Here is a 22,761-nt window from a genome sequence, read left to right on the forward strand (position 1 = left end):
AGTTATTGCGGTTCCAAGTTTAAACATAATGATACACCATAACAAGTGCAACAAACACCGTAACACACAATTTAATGCGAAAACCAGGGGTGGTTAAATATGTGCATATTCAATTTTGCGGACTTTAAAAAGTCGCATTTGTTCATGACAAACAATTTTGTATATTTTACCACATGTAACTTCATATACGCTCCGAAAGCAGCTCGCATACCACTTTAACGGTACGCGTACCGCATGTTAAGAACCACTGGCTTGAAGTGTGATAGAAGAGAACGGCGAGATGTTCATAACCAAAGAATTTCACCAGAGGGATGTTAGTTGACAAAAAAAAATCGCCAGTTAACAAAAGTTTGAACGCGCGTGACTCGGCCGCCTTACAAGGTAGCGACTTACTTTTTTCACACAAAGATAGATCACAGGCTGAACTTTCCAACAAAACAAAAATCAAAAAAAAATTTGCATTAATATTCGAATATGAATATGATATGTTTGCTATGTCATAACCATAAGTAAACATCGATTCCCGCTGGAATCCTTAAGGGTAGATATTCTTTAGTGTCTGTACTATCTAAAAATAGTAAACTTTTTCGCGAGAAAAAACGCGCGCCCTCTCAAATTTGAAGAATATTAACCATAACCCCCACATTTTTCAACGCTCTGCGCTCGCCGCGAAAGGTAACAAAAAAAATCGCCAGTTAACAAAAGTTTGAACGTGTGTAACTCTGCCGTCTTAAAAGCCAGCGACTTACTTTTTTCACACAAAGATAGATCACAGGCTGAACTTTCCAACAACTTTTGTTAACTGGCGATTTTTTTTGTTACCTTTCGCGGCGAGCGCAGAGCGTTGAAAAATGTGGGGGTTATGGTTAATATTCTTCAAATTTGAGAGGGCGCGCGTTTTTTCTCGCGAAAAAGTTTACTATTTTTAGATAGTACAGACACTAAAGAATATCTACCCTTAAGGATTCCAGCGGGAATCGATGTTTACTTATGGTTATGACATAGCAAACATATCATATTCATATTCGAATATTAATGCAAATTTTTTTTTGATTTTTGTTTTGTTGGAAAGTTCAGCCTGTGATCTATCTTTGTGTGAAAAAAGTAAGTCGCTACCTCGTAAGGCGGCCGAGTCACGCGCGTTCAAACTTTTGTTAACTGGCGATTTTTTTTTGTCAACTAACATCCCTCTGGTAGAATTTCGTATTTCGAAATAGCTTCTGTTGTGTAATTATATTATTTTGTGGCCCAAAGTTGGCCAAACAAAACGGCGCTTTAGATTCGCCGTGTAGTCATCGTGTCTGGCAATCCGACTTACGCCTGTGGATTTACTACGCACTTCAGTATCTAATAATTGCGTTCCTGGCGTTAATTGCGTGTTTGCTTTGACTGTAAAACCTGCGCACCGTTTTGTATGAATGCACCTGAACCTGTTCGTGACTCAAGAATACAACAGCTTCGTTTCTCAAACCCGCTGTTCCACGATCAATGCAAATATAACGAACTTCGTCCATCAACCACCAAGCAGTGTTTAGGACAGAGGAAAGCGAATCTTAAGTAATATGTGAATGGTTTGGTTGGGCGTGAAGGTTTAAGTTTAAGACGTAAATATTGTAGTGACTCGAAACGATATGTTGTGGTTTTGAAGGCGCCTGAGATTTTTTGACGACATAAGTGAGGCCCATAGGTCAAAAAGATTGAAAACCACTGGTTTGCATTTAAATGTTGATTTCTTGCCCACAATTCTACGTTACTGTCTACGTTTTTTATCAAACTGACTAAAAGTTGTGAAAAAGTCATATGTAGTACAATACATGCTTGCTGGAAGTTTTCATAAATGCTGCTTATCGATCACTCTCTTAATTGGACTTGCCTCGGCATGCAAATCGACACCGCTTGTACTTCGTATTATTACTTTTATTGTATTCAAGTCAGCGGACAACAAAACAATTTTGTGTCAACGACGCGAGGTACAAAGAGCTGCTTTACCACAATATAAACGGGTTACTATTATTTCTGCAAACGCATTCTGCCAAAAAAACATACGAGCCCTGCATTCGGGCAATATTAAAAGCAGCTACGTAGCCTCTAGCGACGATTTCGCTTCGACTTGCCCTCTCCTTTCGCTTTGACCGACCTTTCCGGTGTAATTCCGCCGGAAATCGGTTGTGGAGTTCCCGCCTTGGATCGACCCGCGCTCCCGCTGTTAGATGCAGACGTGGTCGACGAATCGTTACCGCTTCCACCAGGATTCGAGGGTTGATTTCCGGCCGCAACCGCCGCAAATGCGCGTTGTCCGCCGTTGCCATTTGGGGAAGCAATGGCAAGCTTATTGTGCTGCAGGAGCTAGAAAATGGTGGGAAGGAAGGATTTTAGTAATTGGACAGCGAGAGGGAATGACAAAACTCGCCTCTATGGCTGCGGAGGAACCGCCGCCGCCGTTTAGGGCCAAATAGACCGCAAGCAGCAACGCTTGTGGTGGAAACTGCCGTCCCGCTAACAATGACGCGGCGTGACGTAACAATCGCTGCGCCTTTTCGAATTCGCTTCGCAGGCAGTGTGCAGTGGAGAGATTGGCAAGCATGTAGGCGTGCGCACACGTCACGTTCGTGGGATAATGCCACTGTGTGATGACGTCACGATGACGCTGGAGCGCTGTTGGGAAAATATGGGTCAATTTTTTTCAAAAGCTGTTTTTCGAGAAGGTAAAGATATGAAAAATACAACAAAACATATTGTGAATAATATAAACATAAGCGAAATACCTAACAATAAATAATACAAAATAGTCACAGAAAATATTTATCAATCCGTCTTAATATGAAGGATAATCTTTCTTTCGTCAGTTTTAAAAAACTTAAAATCTGTATTGCAAGCTGGCAAATCTATCTAAGGGACGAGAGGTATTAGAGCAAACTACAACCCACCTTTTTGCGAAGTTTGGTTTGCGCCGTTTTCCGACTTCTGGCTTCCGTCGTCTGCGAAAGCCAAAAAACATTATGTCAAAACACGTTTACAATCGGTATTTTGTCGACCCCACGACCGCTTCTACACAAACGAGCTTAACAGATCAATCGGATTTTGTTAAAGTTTTTAGAAAACAAAAGAAAAACGTCTAAACTGCTGACTGCCAATATAGTTTAAAAAAATTGCCTACTGTGCACACACTTGTTTTAAAACCACTAAACCAATTGTACTTCATGGTTTCATAACTGACCAAGGTTTAATTGTTCTGCAACTGGACACTACGCCTAACTGCTTATTTGCTGACAACGAAAGCGGCAGCCAAGTTAAATTAACATTAAACAACATTTCAATGCTGAAAAAGTAGCTAAAGTTTTACTCACCAGAAGTTGGAGATTTCTTCCCATTTTCCTCTAAATTACATGAAATAGAGTTGACTTTGTCTATGGATAGATGCTGGATGGCCTCCGATATACGATCAAGACTCACCAGAGCTTCTCCAGCGTACATGTTGCCAAGATATCTGCAAGGGGGAATACGTGGACATGACTAACTTGTCCGACTATACAAAATTCTAAAAATTATTTATAAAAGTCATAAACTCTCAGCCTTTACGTATATACTTAGCAACCTTTGTTCCTGGTTTGGAGTTTCACAAAAAAATTTGCGTAACATTTGCCAAAGCTGCAGGGCTATAATTGCGGTGAACGAAATTACGAAAAGTTTAACTACCATTACACCTGAAACTTATAATGTCATGCCTTACTTTAAACGTTCTCAAACTGCGTAGTTTCAAATTTCCTAAGTCTCAAACAAGGAAACTTTTAAAACAACACCCTTTTCTCAATGCTTACCACTTTTCGGTAATAAATTTTGGGAAACACTGCTCTCACAGAGGACTCACCTATGACATCCTGACAACTTGGGCAACTTCAGTAACTTTTGGGCGTGATGCAATGCCATCAGACTGTTGCCAAGCTGCAGAGCCACAAAAGCTGCGTTCGTAAGTACAGATGCGTAAAGATGCAGGAGATGATCCCCGCTCACGGGGGAGGCAGGAGGACATCGGATGAAAGGAGGAGATGAGGATTTCTCGTCGTCGCTCTTCACTCCGTTCGACTTGTTCTGCTCCAGCTGAAAATCAGACAATAACTGCGATCTTTGTACAGCATCAGGTAGTGAAAGATCGGGAATATTTTTCCAAAGAAAGCACAGAATTAAAAGTTCCAGTCAAATTTTTCTGCATTTTTTTGGTTGTTTGCAACCAACTTCTAATAATATGACATAGAAAAACAGTAAAAGCAGTTAGTACCTTTGTATAAAGCAGAACGATAGGATACTGTGCGCAAACAAATGGTAGGAGGTTACCAAAAAAATATTTTGCTCTTTCAAGTAACGAACACTTTTTATTTGGCAAAACAACACAACAAACGCTTGGTCATTCAGCTTCTTTGACCGCAGTTGTGAAAGTTGAATACTTACAAACACATCGGTGTCTCCCATCGCTTGCTGGAGAATAGCAAGGGCGTTGTTAAGACACACAGATGCGAACTCGAAGGTCGGGGCTGGCATGACAACGTTGTTATTCTTGCCACCTGAAAGCAATCGTCATGGCAACTGATTTTCTGACAATCACAGATAGTGAAAACGCAGCTTCGACCGTTACAAAAATTCACACCTAGTGATGTCGCCATGGTGTTGACCACGACTTTTCTCTGCAAACCCGCGCCGACCGTTGTGTAAATAAGCTGATTTTGGGAGAATGCCTTCTTGTGGCTTTTGCCGTTAGAGGTGTTTTCTGCGAAAGATTGAAACACGAATTTAATACAAGGCTCTGCCAACCCAATTGTCGAGAAACGTCGTACCCTCGTCGGCCCCACAAGCTGTGCATTTTTGCACACAGCATTCGGCCAATCGCAGCCACAGTCTCGGATTTGAGTGAAACGCGGGAACGACAGATATAAGACAATCGAACGCAACTACCGGTTTACCAGCGTGGAGAAGCTGGAGACCGCAGTTGTACAGTAGTTCGTATCTGAAAAAAAAACATTTGTGTTTCAAAAATGATGAGGATTAGATTCAAAGGAAACGTTCAATGAACCCAGTTGAAGATTGCGGTTTCATGAGTTTTGCTTTAGCCAGCACACCTAACGTCATACATGCGACTTTTATATCCCAACCCCTCCCCCCCACACCCCCCAATGCAACCAATTACGATCCTACGGCAGACGGTAATTCTTCGTGAGGGAATACATGGGCACCTACCTCGATCACCCTTATGGTTTTTTCAGCGTCATATCATTTTATGTATCACGTCTATTCGGGTGTGCAGTAACTTTCCGTACAGTGGTCTGTCACATCAACCACTCTAGGTGTCACATTCATAATGAGTTTAACGTCAAACGTGCAAGACATGTTGTTTGCAACCTATAGGTTAGGGCCAATCAGAAAACCTGATAATAATACGCGGCCAGGATAACCATGGTTCCAATCCCGGTGTGGCCAAACAAATAAATGTTGTATGCGAATATATGACGGGTTATTACCCCACCTAAACCCTTTTAACCAAAGGAAAATGGGCGCGGGAAGAGTAAATGCTATTGTGTAAAGATAAAAAAGCACCTTTTGTTGATGTGCAAAACAGGTAGAGATTTTTGAGATGGTTGCTGTTGGTGACGTCCACCCCCAGATGAGTGTTGTTTCTGTGCGGATATAACCGCTGCATCGTTTTCTTGTAGAGCTTTTTGCATGTACAGAGCCCCAAGGTTGTACTTGCCCATACCAAAGTGAATAACACCTGAAAACAATTGAGATTGTAGGATATTGTCAACCAGACAACAGGAGTTTTTGTCATTAGGTAGAAAAAAAGTGTAGTTTGTAAACATTTAAAAAAAAGGCAATGGTTTCAGGTTGAAGTATTGGAATTAAAAAAAAACAGTACGAGGGAAGACAAGGAAACAACAGTTATACCCAGGTTGTTGTAATACAATGCTGACATAGCATCTTGAAACCCACTGTTGGGGGAATTCCCACTTGCGAAAGGTGGAGGTGTGCTTCCCAGTAGTTTGTAAGCTTTGTGGTAGTTGCACCTCTGTTTAACATGTTACAACATTATTATTATTTTGTGAAGCAATTTAAAATATTTCTGTAAATTCGTGTAAAATGAGACATTTATTTGCAATATTTTTTAAATTTAAATTATTATTTTGCAAAGCAGGGCTTTCAAACCTTTTTTCCTGACAACCCCTTTTTATTGAATAAAATGTTCTGGCCCATTTGTCAGTCATCTAAATGTTGGAGCAAATTTCGACAAAACGACTGCAAAACTTCACCTGTATATTAAGTGACCCAACACACATAGCTTGTGGCATAGTTTGTGGAAAATCTTGCAGTATGTGTGATATTGGCGCACCTTTGTGGCCGAAATGTTCATAGGGCAGCGACCCCAGTTTGGAAAGCATTAAAAGTAATCATTCAAAACAACTTCATAAAAGATTGTGTTCAATCTTGCACAAATAGGAACCGCACAAAAGGAAAAAAACACTTACCACATATTCAAAGTTGCTTTTTAAAAAAACTGAGGCAACGTTTGGCATTGAAGTCCTTTGTGAAGCAGCAGCAGGGTTGGCTAGGCCTCCGAGCAACTTGATTTCTCTTTTGCACGCTTTAATCGACTTTTGTTGCAGGTAGCAGCGAGATTTGAGGTAGCGCAAGTAAAGTCGCAGGTTGTCGGCCGCCATGTCGTTCATTATTGCAGTTGGCTTTGCTGCAAACAAGAAAACACGTGTAACTACCACATAACTTAGCACAGGGCCAATCTTAAACCTAAACCAAATTTAACACAGTCTAAAGATTTAGTAACACCTTTTTCTTCATTGTTTGTCCCTTTTTGATTCGTGTTTCCTTCGTCAGGACTGAGAAAAACTTTTTCGATGTTTGCAATGACATTGCCTGCATTACATAAAAGCACAATGTTAACCCAAATTTAATCACTTGTGTCATTTTCTTAATAATGCAATTCTAAAAAATATATCCTTAATACCAAACAGAAGGGATTCTCCAGAATTACATACTAATATGCCCTAGAAATACAGCTATTTTACTACCAACTCCACTCAGCTTCATTCACAAAGACATACATATACCAAGAGAGGTAATTTAAACAAAACTAGTTGTACCTGCTTTTTGTGGGTGATAAACAGCCAGCTGGGAATCTGCCAGAAGAAGGCAAATCTTCAACAAAAAGCTGTCTTCAGACAATTCACAGTTGTCATAAAGGCTCTCCAAGATGGTTTCTGTATCGCTATTAGTAAATAAAGTTAAACTAAATGAGTACATGTATGACGGGGCCATCAGTAGCATATGTAAAGTTGCAAATTGAAGTTACAGTTGCCCATAAAACTTAATTATTTAAGTAAAATATACCTGTACTGGTGCATGTTGTACAGCAGCAGAGCTTGGTTGTAATGTAATGCCATGTAATTGTTTTTTTCTGCACTTCCCACAATGTCTTCATCTTCCTTGTGCGACTGTTGTAGCATCTTCTGAATCTTACAAGTAAAGACAATTTTGTCAAAGGTAAATTACCAACTAGTTAATTGAAGATTGATGAAATAGACACAACAATACAATACTAACGAAAGACACAAGTAAAAACAGAAACAAAAAGTAACAAATTTGCAAACAATTGTGACAATTTCTACCAAATCTTACAACTACTTACCTTCATCAAGTTCCTTCTGAATTCAGACACTTTCGTTTGGTTCCACTTGCAAAACTCTGTAAGCGACCGATTGTGAATCAGTCGAGCGTCATTTGGGTGCAGTTTTTGAAGTTTCTTTAAAATACCCAGTGTGGCATCGAACTGACTGGCTTTGAAAAACTCCTGTGCATTGCCAGCAACGTGCTGTTCATCTTCTGTGAAGGTGCTGGAACTTGGCTTGTGTACTGCTTCAGAGCTCATCTTTATGCATACGGCAATATTGGTTTACGTTTTCTCTATGTTTGTGTTTGCTATGTTTTTCGCCATGTCACAAAATATGAAAAAAATATGTTTAGTTGAAATTTCCAACAGTTGTACACTTAAGTTGTAACATTTTTAACACAATATTCAAAACGTGGTCAACGTGGTTACGTGGGGAATCAAGGTTTAGGATTTGGTGTGTGTACAGAAAACAACGAACACCATTTTCTGGTACCAAATAAAAAAACTTTTATACCTGCAGGAAATTTCAGACAACAACGTGGTAAACTTTTAAGGAAATGAAAAAAAATGCAGTTAAATACAGGAAGTCCATTCTATGCAACTGATTGCTGTTTTCCTTCATGAAAAGATTTCATTCTTTCCTCCAGTACTGGTCTCATATGACGAATAAGTCCTTGAGCTGGCCATGCTGCACCATCACCGAGGGCACAAATTGTATGTCCTTCAACTTGTTTTGAAATCTCCCACAATGAGTCGATCTCGTCAGGGTCTGCATTACCTTTCTGGAAGCGTTGTAGTGTATCGTTCATCCAACTGACCCCCTCGCGGCAAGGAGTACATTGACCACATGACTCGTGCTTGTAGAACTCCATCAACCGGGCAATTGCACGGATAACATCGGTACTTTTATCCATGACTATGAGGGCAGCAGTACCAAGACCGCTTTGTGCCTCAACCAGTGCATCAAAGTCCATGAGCACATCGTCACAAACATGCTTGGGAAGAAGAGGTGTTGAAGAGCCACCAGGAATGACACAGAGCAAGTTATCCCAGCCTCCAGTCACACCACCGCAGTGGCGCTCAATCAACTCTTTCATTGGGATACTCATGGTCTCCTCAACTGTGCATGGGTACTTCACATGACCAGATATGTTAAACAGCTTTGTGCCTGTGTTGCGTTCACGTCCAAAACCAGCAAACCACTCTGGACCACGGCGGCAGATTATTGGTGCAACAGCCACTGTTTCAACATTTGCCACAGTTGTGGGACAACCAAAAACACCAACAGCTGCAGGAAAAGGTGGCTTGAGTCTTGGTTTGCCTTGTTTGCCTTCAAGACTCTCGATCAGGGATGTTTCTTCCCCACAAATGTATGCTCCAGCACCACGGTGTATAAACACATCAAAATCATAGCCACTGCCACAAGCATTTTTGCCAATCAAACCAGCATCATACGATTCCCTGATAGCTATATTCAGGTTTGATGCTTCATTGTAGAATTCACCTCTGATATAAATGTATGCAGCACGAGCTCCCATGGAGCGTCCCGCAACCAGGCAACCCTCAATAAGCTTGTGTGGGTCGTGGCGCATAATTTCACGATCCTTGCAAGTACCAGGTTCCCCCTCGTCAGCATTAACGACAAGGTACTTTGGCCTACCATCGGGTGGCGCATTCATGAAGCTCCACTTTAGGCCAGTTGGGAAGCCAGCTCCACCCCTTCCTCTCAGTCCAGATTCTTTGATTTGTTGCAAGATCCATTCATGTCCCTTTAGCACAATTTCCTTAGTCTTGTACCAATCTCCTCGCTGCATTGCACCTTTAAGTTTCCAGTCATGCCTGCCATACAAGTTGGTGAAAATGCGATCCTCATCTTTCATGGGGGCATTCGAAAAGCTTTTCACCGAAATTGCTGATACATTAACATTTGAAGCTGCTGCCAACTTTTGTGAAAGCCCATGATTCAAACATCGAACCAAGGCCATTGCCAAAGCTGTTAAAAACTTGAAATCGAGTCTACGTATTGTGATTCTATTTTTGTCAAAACATATTGGGAAAATTATAATTTTTTTTATCAAAAGCAATCAAAAGCAACTTGCAATAAAACCAAATAAACTTTTTTCATCAAGTTTAATGCAACAGTTCTATACTAACACCATCAAAGGTTTATAATATTCCTTTGGCTCTTTCCGAGTATCGATCTAATCCTGCGTGTTACGTCAGCCAAGTTATATTTTTATTGTATGTTACTTATTGTTACATAACAACAATAAAACGAACTTCACACTTCCAAAGCTCCAACCTTTCTTTCGTCACGGATGAATGGTTTTCATTATTTTGTCTACGAAAAAAACAGAAGGGAAACGATTTAAAACCACAAAACTTCTCCGTATCTTGGCAGATTTTAATGGAGTTTTTATTACGCGAATTGCAAAATATCACAAATGTCTTGTGAACAACTGTCAAAATTAAACGAACATGACATGCAAGCTTTAACAAAAATTTAAATTTTGAAATGCAACCTTTTCAGAATCATAGCCTACATTTCACACTAATTTTTCAGTGTATCTTCCCATAAGCAAATAGCCTTCGTTCCTAGAGGCTGTATTGGTTGTAACAAAGATTTGCAGTAAAAAGCCTGCTGTTCAGTTTATTGTGTATGTAAAGGTCTGTTCACCCTGATATAGCTTTTCTACCCTATTCCAACATTCTTGATTTTTTTATTCTATCCGTCTGTATGATACTTCTCTTCAAAATTTATTCTCTTTGACTTTGACACTTTTAAATAGGATGAGAGTAACCTATGCCTTCTTTCTATTTTTTCAAAAGGTACATTGCTTTGCGTAGGGGAGACCGGGGAAACCTCGGACACGGGGATACTTCGGACCAGATATTTTACGTCACAATTAGGTATTGTTAAGACACTTTTACAAAAGCTTTATGTCTCCATCAAACGTTAACAGGAACTTTAAAATTAAATCATGTCTGCTTAAAAAATTATAATCGAAAAAGTCAATTTATCAGTGAAACCAAGTTTTTCAATTTGTATGTGTAAGGCTATATATCGGTCACAGTTAATCAAAATGCAGTAATTTTTGGTTGATTGCATATTCATATGTCTATTCTTGGATAGGCCAATGATGATTTTGTGTAACCTTTAAAAAACGGCCATATTTTAATAATTTCTGTGTCGTCACGTGGTCAGGGATACTTCGGACATCATGGCAAGAAATCGCTAGAAGACGACACTTTTTGAGTTTTATGAAAAATTATCGGTCATAGAAGAGAATATACAGAGGCTCTATGAAATGATCGAATTTTGGCAGTAATAAAAAGCCCCAAAGATAAAACATCGTTTGTTGACCCGAAAATCTATAATATCCGTGCTGTCGTAAAAGTACACGAGTAACCCAAAGCATGAACGTATGGAAGGGTCGAAACGATAAGTGGCCACGCCCCGATCCCTGAAAGCTTGAATGATATTATATGCGCTAAGGCCCCAATGGTGATATTGCGCCAAGTTTGATTTCAGATATTTGTTGAATAAACAAAAAAACGTCTGTTTAAAACTTGCTGTCACCCCGGCACCGGGGTGACTTCGGACATTTGAGACCTGTTGAAAAAATTGGCTGAATGAGCATTTTTAGTGATCTAAAACGAACCAAAACACTTTTGTTTTTTGAGCAATGCTTTACTACTTAATAAAACTACTTAACAAAATAAAATTTAGGAATGTAGAATATGAGCAATTTTCCCAAAACCGTCCGAGCTATCCCCGGTCTCCCCTACTGCAATTTCCCGATCGGCAGTCGACAGAAACAACAAAGTCAGCAATAATTTATTGAAAGAAACATTTTACCGATAATTGTAAGCCAAAAAGCAGTGTGCAAAATTTGCATGTAGAATATAGGTTATATAACACTTTGGGCGAAATTGATCTGTACCTGAATAAAAATAATTAGCTTTCACACCACGCAAAAAAGCTGAAATCATTGAAAACATATAGCAAAGAAAATTTTAGCAATATGAAAAAACAGGGCCACCATAGCAGAATTATATACATTTGTTTCTTGAAGACTGGCTACTCTAATCTATAAATAAAAAAGCAATGATAAAATAAGGAATTGCAAAACAAAATGTCACTGTCTCAGCTGTAGAACTTTGGCATTGTTTGCGAGTTACCATTTTTTTTGTACAGAGCTTAACATGTGTTTGAGCTATTTCAACAAAAGTTACAAACCCGTTGAGCTCATTGACGTGCGACCGGAGGATGGCGTTGGTGTTGATGACACAAAATTTAAATTCACATCCAATTGTGGAGGTGGGTTGTGGAAGGCAGCTTTGAGGGCCACATTGCTAATCTCTTTTAAATGATCAAAGAAGTGAGCAGTTTGCTTTGTTGCGCTTGAGCGAACGTCAAACATTTTCCATAGCGAAAGCACTGACACAGTCAAAGTAACAGTAATATCCATCACATACAAAACAAGTGTGTCTGGAACTCGGGTGATGGCGCATAGGAAGCACACGTCTCGGTATGGTACCTCACATCTGTTTAATTACAAAGTTTTTAACTTCTGTTTTCCAGAAAACAATTCATTTCCTTTTAGAGTTATTATCTCTTACCTAAACGTCTCCGACACCATTAAGTCTTGATATACCGTCGGAAAATAACTTTCCAGCAAAATTACAATCATAATATTTGCCAATAAACTCGTCGTTAACTGTTTAACGGCGTACATTTTTAGCAGGAACACGTGATTAAAGTTTTTTTCGTCGCACCACAGGTAGATCATTGCTTCATTAAGTGTATATCTGCCTGCAAGTGTCTCTTCCTTCATTACCACGATTTCCGTCACTTTAAAACCTAAACAATGGGAAAACATGAAACAAACTGTCACGTGCCAAAAGACCAAATCACTGCATAATAACATACACAACTCGCACAGTTAAAATTTCTACACCTTGGCAAAGTTTGCTTTTTTATTTGTTGTACTTGGTGACCTTGCTGCCTGAGTGAGGGGCATGTGCTGCACAGCTATTTTTGGTGCATGCCATAGCACAATAGCTAAAAAGCTTCCGCAGAACCTTGCAGCATAGCATTGTCTCAAATATACCTAACTACGCCATATAAGCATCATAAGTTTTGTTACTTTTATTAAATTTGCGTTTTTTTGCATCGGAATCGATCATATAATCATCATTTTTTTACTTCATCAAGCGCTCTACCAACGTACCACGTGGGAAGTATGATCAATTCCGGTGCAAAAAAACTGTAAGTTTAATAAAAGTAACAAAACTTATGATTACATGAAAGAATGTAGGGCAGATGGTGAAGAGATGCAAAGTTTTCGTAACAAAGCATGGAAAAGAAATTCCTGTCTCGCATGTCCCCAGCCACAAACTTTTCCAAACGCCCGAGTGGCTTCATTTTTACCTGAAATTCAAAGAGCGACCTTTATCCTGTAATAAGGAAAATAATCAAATAACTTCCAAATCATAGCTAGCAAAAAGATACCTTAGAAAAAAGGGCACATATATTGCATTACCTCGTCATTATTTTCCTGGTCCTTCTGTGCAGTCGAAGTCAATTCTGTTTGTTCTGTTACAAAAAGTACTAAAAGCACTTTTGTTAGTGATTTATGTTAGATCTGATTTCATGATGCTGCATTTAAGTTGCTTTACAACATTTTGGGTAAATTTCCAAAAACCTCTAATTTTTTTTTAAAACTACATTTCAAGAATACCTTCGGTAGTACTTGGACGTTCGTCACAACACTTGACTGAAAATATGTTTTTACGTTTCACTGTTTGACCTTTTATTTGCCATGCTTTTCTCCCGTCTAGACTTTGGCCGGTTTCATCGTATGCAAAATTATCGTAAGTACCCGTTGCCACTGTTTTCACTTTGTCGAAAATCTCGTTCAGCAAAAGTTGTATAAACTTAAGATGACCAACCAAGCGGGCTCCAACACGAAAATGCCAAAACGCAATAGGAAAGGAGAAAACAATGGCCTAAAAAAGTGTTTGGAATACATTACTTTCGAGTTTTGCATAACAGGCCGACATGATGATTTATAGCTTAAAGTGCATATGACACGGAAAAATAAAACATGTTAATAATCAAACTAAGAGATGTTCATAACTTTAGAACATTTTTGGCGAAAAAAAAGTAGCTTGATACGACGACTGGTTACAGCTGATCAAAGTCGCACTTTTGCCGCTGCGAACGAAATCGTGCGAAAGCGAGATATTGTTGCGTGACGTCATAGAAGGCGATTCGGTCGTGCGCGATGAGTGCTGGCAGCAAGCCTTATGCGTAGGAATGGAAAACATTGTAAAACCGGTTTAAGCATAATATTGCATTAAACAGGGGACAAAAAGGAAACAAGTGAAATAAACGGATTTTGATGTTAATTTAAGCTGAAGTCAGATGGCCGCTGTTCGACCTATTATGTCCTATTTAGTTGTGTAATAATAAAACAGTTACTGGGACAGGGTGTTCTTGTTGTTACAGCATTTATGATCGCTAACGTGATACATGAACTTTTGAAAACACGACAGAGACAAACCATTAGTTTAGCATTGTCGTTTTGTCCACTCACAGTTATGTCGTTTCTGCTATGCCCTATGGTCTTCCGCTAATTAGAGACAAATAAGCCTTTGATTCGTGACGTCACAATGACAAATTTTTGTGTAATGCAAAACCCTGTCCTGACCTTTACGGTAACGTAATCTGTGGATTCTCCCATGTTTGAAACTATTCGATATCTGCAAAAAAAGGCGCCTTCTCCTATCTAAACAATGCATTTTTTCGACGCGAGTGCCTTATGTGATGTCATTTTCTCCTTAGCGCAAAAGGTTTACGATTTTTGGTCGCCGTTACTTTTCGTGCAGTTTTCTACATTTTTTAGTTGACGTAGAACCGTAAAACTTCGGATATATGTTTGTTGTAGATGTACCTTCAGTTTTACGCAAAGTTGTCATGGCCGTGTCATATGCACTTTGAGAGTTAAGAAGCATATGCGACACGCATTCTAAGTCTTTTTGTTTAAAATGGTTGTTTTCAGTAATACTTGCTACGTAAATGATGTTTATTATCATAACATTACCTGAATTATCATTATGTAGGGAAGAGATTTCACAAATTGTTTTAAAGATGCCGGGTCTCTCAAGACGGAGGCAGTAGCATTTAGCGTTCCATGGCAAGCGGATGTGCTGCTTATGTTGAAAAAATTATGTCCCCAGCAGTAAGTGGTAACAAATTTCATGGAGTCGCTGTTGATCCTCACGTCTGACAGAGCAGGATCACACACAAGGCTATCAACTTAACACAAGTATAAGGCACATTCAACACGTGTCAGTGGAGTAATTTTAGTTTTACTTTCACCCTCATCGGGATTGGAACCCATGTTATCGTGCCCATGAATCAAACGGCGATTTCTACTTTTATAGGTCAGGCGTCTTTGCACGCTGCCAACTACCCGTTTACTTTTACATTGTTATTTTTGTGAACTACTGTGTCATATATTTTTATATATCGACCTAACTAGTCAACACTAGAACGTTAGACTCACCAAAAAAAACGCCAATTTTAGAAACAATTGCCAGAAATAGAATTGTGTAAACACTGAGCCATCTAATAAGACGATCCGTTCCAAGTTCAATGACTACTTCTCTCTCGTGTTGCTTGGAAATGGACTCCAACGAATACAAAAGTGTTTGAAACTGGTCCATCACAATAGGTAGGCGGTATAAATGCGTATAGTTCTATTGTTAATCAGCCACCTGTGGAGAAATTAAAAAAGCAGTGAAACTACTTGTTTTCGAATATCTGTATAAATATGAACAGTTTGTCATGGTTTAAAGTCCCCTTTGGTGTCGCTAGAGACTCCAGATAATCGAAAATCAACTTATCAATGTTCAAAAACTGGAAAGGAGTTAACTTATCAAATGATATGAAATTCCTGTTGCTGCCAGGCATTTAAAAGCCATGGTGCATAGAATTTTTTAATCAATTTGACGCTTGGTGGTTTAGATACGTGTAGTCTATAAAACAAAACAAAAATCCTTACAAAGAGGCTATAAAAATGTCACAGCTTTTGACGCTTTTACAGAAACTGTTCAAATCACGACCAAGGTTTGCATCAATATACGAAGGAAAATGTGTAAGTGTACAACATATAAAGTTGTTTGTCAATGCCACAAATTGTGAGTTTAAATACCTTCAATAAATAAAATAAAAGTGTCATTTACCCATATGAACGCAGCATAGGCTGCAGGTTTTGGTAAACAACTAACGGTGTACCTGTCCTTTTGAACCTATTTATCAAACTAGGCAGTTTCCTAACAAACAATACTTAGACAGCAGGTGTACATGAACACACAGGCGCATTTTCGATCATAATGAGTATATTTGAACTACGAGAGTGAACGGGGTCAATGACCTTATTATTTGTGCTGATTGTTCCGCTCCAACGCGAGAAAGGGGTTGTTTTTTAATGCAAACACAAAACTAATGTACAAACTTCAAACATTTTCAAAGCTACCAATTTTCTTGTTTTTGTTTATAAAGGTCTTGACTTTGTTGTCAATGGTTTCTTTTTACGTTAACAACACGCGAGTACCCATTTAGCACAAATCAACAAACACTTATAATTACTTCATTTTGGTGACTCCAAATTTGTTGCTGAAATGGCCTAATAAATTGATTCGGTTCTTACATAGTTGAGTAATGGTAAGACATATACTTTATACCAAGACTGACATATTTTATCCTGGTAATTGACGTTTCTGTGAATGAAGTACAGTTAAACATAAGGTGAAAATCGTCAGGACCACAGAATGGGAAACGATTCCCAGAATCACTTGATGACAAACATTCGCAAGGGTGTCATTTTTTCGTACGCCAAACTGTTTTATAGATACAACATACTTTTTACGTTAAAAAATTTTTGCAAATTTTGCAAAAATCTTTGGGTAAATTTGCATTAACCTAATTCCACAGAAACTCTTGGGTTCATTACATACAGATATGAATAAATTACTACAATGGAAAAACAACAATGCATTGTTTTTTTCATTTCACATAATCAGCATACAATTTGGTTTCAGTCAGCAGTTGCAACAACGGATGCAAACGTTTCAAGGTTACTCGCCCTTGCGATTGGTGTTAACAAACCATGTGTATACAAGCCCTGTGGCGGTCGTTAAACACAAATAATAAGGTCATTGACCCCGTTCACTCTCTTAGTTCAAATATACTCATTATGATCGAAAATGCGCCTGTGTGTTCATGTACACCTGCTGTGTAAGTATTGTTTGTTAGGAAACTGCCTAGTTTGATAAATAGGTTCAAAAGGACAGGTACAACGTTAGTTGTTTACCAAAACCTGCAGCCTTTACTGCGTTCATAAGGGTGAATGACACTTGTAATGGTTTTCATTCAAGGCTTATAATGTATATTATTACTTCCCTTTCGTTTGGCATTCAGCCCATCCTATTTTTTACTTTGTTGTCCTTACATGAAGTTGTCCTTGCAAGATAATTTGTCATTCTTTTGAACGGATATAATATATTTTTTTACTATTAGAATATATGTGCATTGCTCTAATTTCACCGAACGCCTTGGGTAAAAGAGAGACAAACTTAAATTACAGCAATATAGGCAAACAACAATGCATTGTTTTTTTCATTTCACATAATTAACATACAATTTGGTTTCAGTCAGCAGTTGCAACAACGGATGCAAATGTTTCAAGGTGACTCGCCCTTGCCATTGGTGTTGACAAACCATGTGTATACATGCCGTGACGGTCGTTAAACACCGCTTAAACACACAGTACCACCTGCGACTATCACACGGAACAGAAATTTAAAAAGCCCGAAATGAACACAGTACACAAAAATAGTTGTGAACAGTCGTATGTTTTTTGACTAGATTTAAGACTGTTCTTTATTCCTAATTTTGGGCAAACTTCAATAAAAAATCACAACATCCCAAAATGCAACCTACAGCACAACTTAAATTGACCTATAATATTGGTCTTTAAACAGTTTGTTGCTGATGCTGTATATTATTCAATAATTTAAAGCTCATCTGGCAAGAAAACTTGTTTGGGCAATTATACAACATACCTTCATCAGGACAAGTGAAGTTCACTTGTCACACTTCACTTGTCCTGATGAAGGTCTGTTGCATAACGACCGAAACGTCGTCCAAACAAGAATTCTTCCCAGATGAGCTTTAAATTATTGAGTATTGGTCTTTGCCAAAAATGTTTGAATTAGTTGCAAGTCGTACTGTAATATGTTTATATTTGTTGAAATCTGAACACATGCCATACGTTTCAGTGGTTAAGACTTTTTCACCGATGGGCTTTAAATTTTCGTTGATTTTGTTACCACAAAAAACGGTATATACTTACATTACTCTTTCAACTTCAATAGTATTTTTGCCAATTTTATTTTCATGGCAAATATCACCGCCAACCTACAGATCAACGGTCTTACGTATCTTTCAAAAGTTAACAACCACACAGTATACAATTCGGTTATGTTTTTTTCTTTGAAATTGCAAATGGTTTAGCAGTCCCAGTAGGTATAGATGTAATACAGTATATTTTAAAAAAAACATAAAGATTGAGATTTTTTGCATTTTCTATTAAAATTTCTGGGAGCAACCGTGGTTGAGAACTATTAGCATCAGAGGGTATAAACTGTACATAAATTCGGATAACTAACAAATATATCAAATGAATGAATTGAAAGTTTTTTACAGGTTAAACGAACATACGCAATACAAACTTGCCACAAAAGTTATATTCTGCGTTTTCCCAGCACCCGACACCGACTTGACTTTTGATACGCCTTATGTTTACAGCAAGGATTTTGAATATGACCAAATATACACGAACAATGCTATTTGTTTCTAACATGTAAAAAGTCGTTAGGAAAGAATTGTAGCCGTTACTGTGCTAGAATTTGTATAACTTACACTTCCAACTACATTACTTGACTGGTATGTTTAACAAAACATTGTGGCTCTGACCCGATGAAGAAACAGTGTTGCTATTTCCTTTGTAATTCTTATCAATTAAATATCAAATTCAGCACAACATCCAAAATATCAAGCAAAGTGAAATGAACCACAGCATTCAAGACAAAACAATTGTGAACCAAGTGAGTGAACGGAAAAGGAAAAGTAATGCAGTGAAGCGTTACGAAAACCATTGTACCTTGTCACCATGTAAATACCATTACAATTTCCACTTCATTGTTAGCATTTAAACTGTGTTTAGGAAACCCATAAAATACACACTAATAAATTTACCGCGTTATATTTGTACGAACATAAGCTCATGAAATATCAAGCAAAAATAACATTTTGTACAAAACAATTACGATTTGAAGACAAGTTCAATTATGATATAATATCACATAGATTAATTACTAAAACGTACTTTTTATTAATTACTAAAATTGCTTATTCTTTCTTTACTTTTCAAAGATTTCAATAACATTGTCTGGATTGGTGATGATGGACCAGAAATTAGTCCAGCTCCTGTTGCTGCTGTTAAAGAGGTATGAGCCGTTTCTACGATTCTTCAAGTTCTTAAAATAAAGATTCCCGAAGACTGCAAAAGGGAAAAAAACAAAGTTTATGCCCTTTTTTTTAGTGCTGCACATGCGTTTACATTTTTCACAGACGAGTACAGTCGATTTAATCACCTGTTTCAAAGGCTTCTATGACACAATTTATATAAATTTCATGTGTTCCGTTTAAATTCATTGCTGGACTTTGTGTTGCTAAGCGTGAATGAAAGTTTATGACTTAACTTTACCAAAGTGTTTTATGCTACCACATAACAAGAATTGCCACACAGCGATATTTTTTGATGATCTAAGTCAGTGAACCCAATAAAAAGAGCTTTTTATTGTTTTTTGGGTTGCTGTAAGTATATTGTTATGGTTCAGGGAAAACTGTATATGGTTTTATTGGGATTGAATAATAAAAAACGCTAAAAATGCAATAATGAAATTATATCGTTGGGTTTGCCTTTATTTCTACCTTTTTCTTTTTCTCTTTTTTTTATTTTTTCTTTAGTATCATCGACCAATTCTTGAACACCTTCAAAGTTTATCACTTTGTCCACTTTTGTTTGTTCCACATCTATACCTGTAGCATAAATGACAACGATATAGTTATCCACACAAACCAAAAATTCAGCGTTATTGTTTGCACGTGTGGAAATGGCTTACCTAGGATTTTAAGAGCAGCCAAGGACATTCGGCTAGATTGGTACTCACGATCCATAGTTCCAACGTTGATTTTCTAAAATATAAATAAATAAACATAACTTGACATAAAAAAACTCCGATAAAATCTCGGAAAAGGTTTTTCAACAAAGAAATTCAGGTTATTTGCCTTTTTGTTTTTTCAGTTCACGTATTGCTTATTTTTAATTTGGGTGTTTTTGTAGTTCGATGTTTTGTTATTGCCACAAGCAATTTAAAAACTGCCTTGTTTTAAATTGTGTTGCGTATTACAAATAAATGCTTTTTCTATTTTTGATGTTAAAAAATGTTAATTCCTAAATACAATTTGAAATAGCGATTATCAACAACACTTCGTGTTCACTAGTTTCAATTTTCTTTTATTAATTTTTAGATTTAATTGTTGCTTAGGTAATGACATGTTGAAATGTACAAAAAGGTCCGCACATCAGACACGAGCTCTGTAACATAACAGTTTACTTAAAAATGCATTTCTGAGTTGGTTTCATTCTTAGTTTTAATTTCTTGTTTTCATTAAAAGAGGCTAACACTCCTTCATTGAATTAATCGCTTTACTTGTAAACCGAACTTTAACCTAAAGATTTTATACCTTGACAACCTCTTCGACCTTGCTGAGCACACGAAATGGTAAGTGAAAAGTACATTGGCTGCTATATATAAACTAACTCACACATTTTTTTCCTTTTTCTAGGTTTTTACCTGCATTTGTCCATTGCAACGCCTCAATGATCACGACACGCCCGCTTTACAAAACCCCTAGGTTTGAATGACTGTTTTGTACAAGTAAACGTTCAGTATAATGTTCCGCCATTGCGCCTCCTCTGGACAAAGTATAGGTTCCTCAGGATTGGAAGTAAAGCTACATGCGCCAACCGCTGTAGCAATAAAAAAACGGTACATTAATGATTCTATTTAAATCTATTACGAATACCAAAACCATATTAAACCTCCATTATATTTTTCTGTATTACTTTGTTTTATGAAACTTAACCGTTCGCTAGTGGGAGCTAATGTGCAAGCTCTTTAACAAGGTCACAGCAGTCAAATTAAAATAACAGAAAATAGCAAAATAGCAAATTAAACCTCAATACATTGAAGCAAGTTTTCTCCCATATAGACAAGTTCTGTTTTTTCGGTTATTAAAGAAACACCAAACACAAATAACGCATTTAGTACAATTTTTTATTACTCACTTCAGCCATACAACTTCCTAGCTTAAAGTAACCATTGCCAGACAAGTAGGTCTTGAATCGGGTGGTCTGGCAACAGCAGTGACAGTAAACAGTTACAGTTGAAGTTCATTGCAGCTTCATGAAGGCCAAAAATATTCAAAGGGGACTCCACTGATATCGGGACTCCGCTGTGAACGTCTGTATTGTGGTCATACAGGTTTAACAATGCTTCGATGGTGCGATTATCTACTGAGTCTCTATAGACTCTAGAGATACGTCTGTCTGGATAGGTTCTGCTTCGTCTTGTCAAATAATCAGATCTCAGAAAGTTCTGCGGATAAATATTGTGTTCAAATATATCAACAGACTCTTCGTAGCGGTACATAATGAAGTCTTCGGTTAATTGTAGATTATTTCGGTGTTGATTCAGATTAATAGTATAATATTTACAGGTGCACACAGGGCTTTTATGCTCGGTCTATCGAAAGCTTATAGGTTGATTTAGTCACGTGATGTTGTGTAACAATTTGGATTATTTAATAAAAGAACAAGGAGGTAAAATATTATAAACATGGACTCATCGTTGGTAGCTGGTAAACAGGATATTATTTTCGCAAGGCGTTGTAAGTTTTAATCAAGCCATTATTGGGTCAGTTGCGCAAGATGTTGTAAACAAGGTTGCACACCAATGGTGAAGCGTTACGACGTAACAATGTCTAGGGATTACTATGAACTAATGTTACAGTGGCTACAAAAACCCCACAAGCGGGGGTGCACCCGCTGCGGAGCACCAAGGCCTATAAAAGTCCAGTGAAACTATGAAGAGCAAAAGGGGCCCCATGAACGGCCTGGTTTTCTTTCTACCACAAAGGTTGGTTTTATCTATAACCTCATGTGATTTTGAAAAAGGGTTCCCGCACCGGCACATTTTTTCCTCTCAAGGACCTCGACTGATAATGTTTTGGCCAGTGGCGGTTCCTGTATGGGCACTGAGGACTGCAAGACCTTTTTTACCACTTGATTATTTTTTTCTAAATTCCTTCTATATATATAATTTGACAGTAAGCTTACAACCCTTGTACAATACATATTAAGTCAGTAATCTCTTCCCAGTTATGAGCAAACACGCAGAGCAGATGACTTACTTTCAGTGATAGCACCCAAGTAAACTTATTGGAACACTACAAGCCTAACTCCGTTTGCACCCTTCCTTCTGTAGGGCGTTACTTAAAGGTCTACACAAAATATTAACACTGCCGTATATCTGACTCCTGATAAAAAGGCTACTCTCTAACCCAAAGTCAATCTGTCAGTTTAATGCATAAATAACAGTCGCACGAGTACAACAACACTTTACAAACCACGCGAACTAAAGTTTTTGTCTGTTTGGCTTGAAAATTATCGACTTAATGTCTTGACTTAACAACTCTAAAATGACTCTATGTGACTCTCTGTGTTACCCAAAGATGTGTGGCTTTTATAGAAAATGCATACAGGGTCGTTTGGGTTCGGCCCGATCCGTGATTCATTTGAAAAGACAGCTGTGTTGCTGGAAGTGTCACGGAATATGATTAGCCGGATATTTAGCTGTCTTCCGTGCATACAATTAACAGCGCGTTCGCCGTA

At 38.0% G+C, this 22,761-nt stretch overlaps 4 protein-coding genes across 4 annotated transcripts; all 4 read right to left on the bottom strand.

Annotated features, from left to right (window-relative positions):
* Window positions 1-1,907: 1,907 nt before the first annotated feature.
* Window positions 1,908-7,928, bottom strand: LOC145899692 (CCR4-NOT transcription complex subunit 10-like). Its single transcript, XM_082988587.1, has 15 exons — window positions 7,688-7,928; window positions 7,390-7,514; window positions 7,143-7,267; window positions 6,829-6,915; window positions 6,513-6,730; window positions 5,935-6,055; window positions 5,587-5,761; window positions 4,830-4,999; window positions 4,643-4,762; window positions 4,447-4,559; window positions 3,869-4,098; window positions 3,348-3,487; window positions 2,928-2,978; window positions 2,411-2,655; window positions 1,908-2,346 (listed from the first exon to the last, which is right to left on the bottom strand). Exons 1-15 carry the CDS (start codon window positions 7,925-7,927, stop codon window positions 2,089-2,091), a joined length of 2,418 nt encoding a protein of 805 aa, XP_082844713.1. The 5' UTR covers window position 7,928; the 3' UTR covers window positions 1,908-2,088.
* A 58-nt stretch (window positions 7,929-7,986) lies between these two features.
* Window positions 7,987-9,696, bottom strand: LOC145899693 (NADH dehydrogenase [ubiquinone] flavoprotein 1, mitochondrial-like). Its single transcript, XM_082988588.1, has one exon. It carries the CDS (start codon window positions 9,652-9,654, stop codon window positions 8,263-8,265), a length of 1,392 nt encoding a protein of 463 aa, XP_082844714.1. The 5' UTR covers window positions 9,655-9,696; the 3' UTR covers window positions 7,987-8,262.
* A 2,205-nt stretch (window positions 9,697-11,901) lies between these two features.
* LOC145897158 (uncharacterized) lies at window positions 11,902-15,403 on the bottom strand. Its single transcript, XM_082985344.1, has 7 exons — window positions 15,244-15,403; window positions 14,779-14,993; window positions 13,414-13,681; window positions 13,216-13,268; window positions 12,977-13,103; window positions 12,293-12,533; window positions 11,902-12,217 (listed from the first exon to the last, which is right to left on the bottom strand). Exons 1-7 carry the CDS (start codon window positions 15,401-15,403, stop codon window positions 11,902-11,904), a joined length of 1,380 nt encoding a protein of 459 aa, XP_082841470.1.
* A 3,418-nt stretch (window positions 15,404-18,821) lies between these two features.
* Window positions 18,822-20,574, bottom strand: LOC145899288 (uncharacterized). Its single transcript, XM_082988021.1, has 4 exons — window positions 20,553-20,574; window positions 19,928-20,000; window positions 19,737-19,844; window positions 18,822-19,302 (listed from the first exon to the last, which is right to left on the bottom strand). Exons 2-4 carry the CDS (start codon window positions 19,980-19,982, stop codon window positions 19,163-19,165), a joined length of 303 nt encoding a protein of 100 aa, XP_082844147.1. The 5' UTR covers window positions 19,983-20,000; window positions 20,553-20,574; the 3' UTR covers window positions 18,822-19,162.
* Between the last annotated feature and the right edge of the window lie 2,187 nt (window positions 20,575-22,761).

This window comes from Ascidia mentula, chromosome 4 (assembly GCF_947561715.1).
Source record: "Ascidia mentula chromosome 4, kaAscMent1.1, whole genome shotgun sequence".
In the NCBI taxonomy this organism is placed as follows: Eukaryota; Metazoa; Chordata; class Ascidiacea; order Phlebobranchia; family Ascidiidae; genus Ascidia; species Ascidia mentula.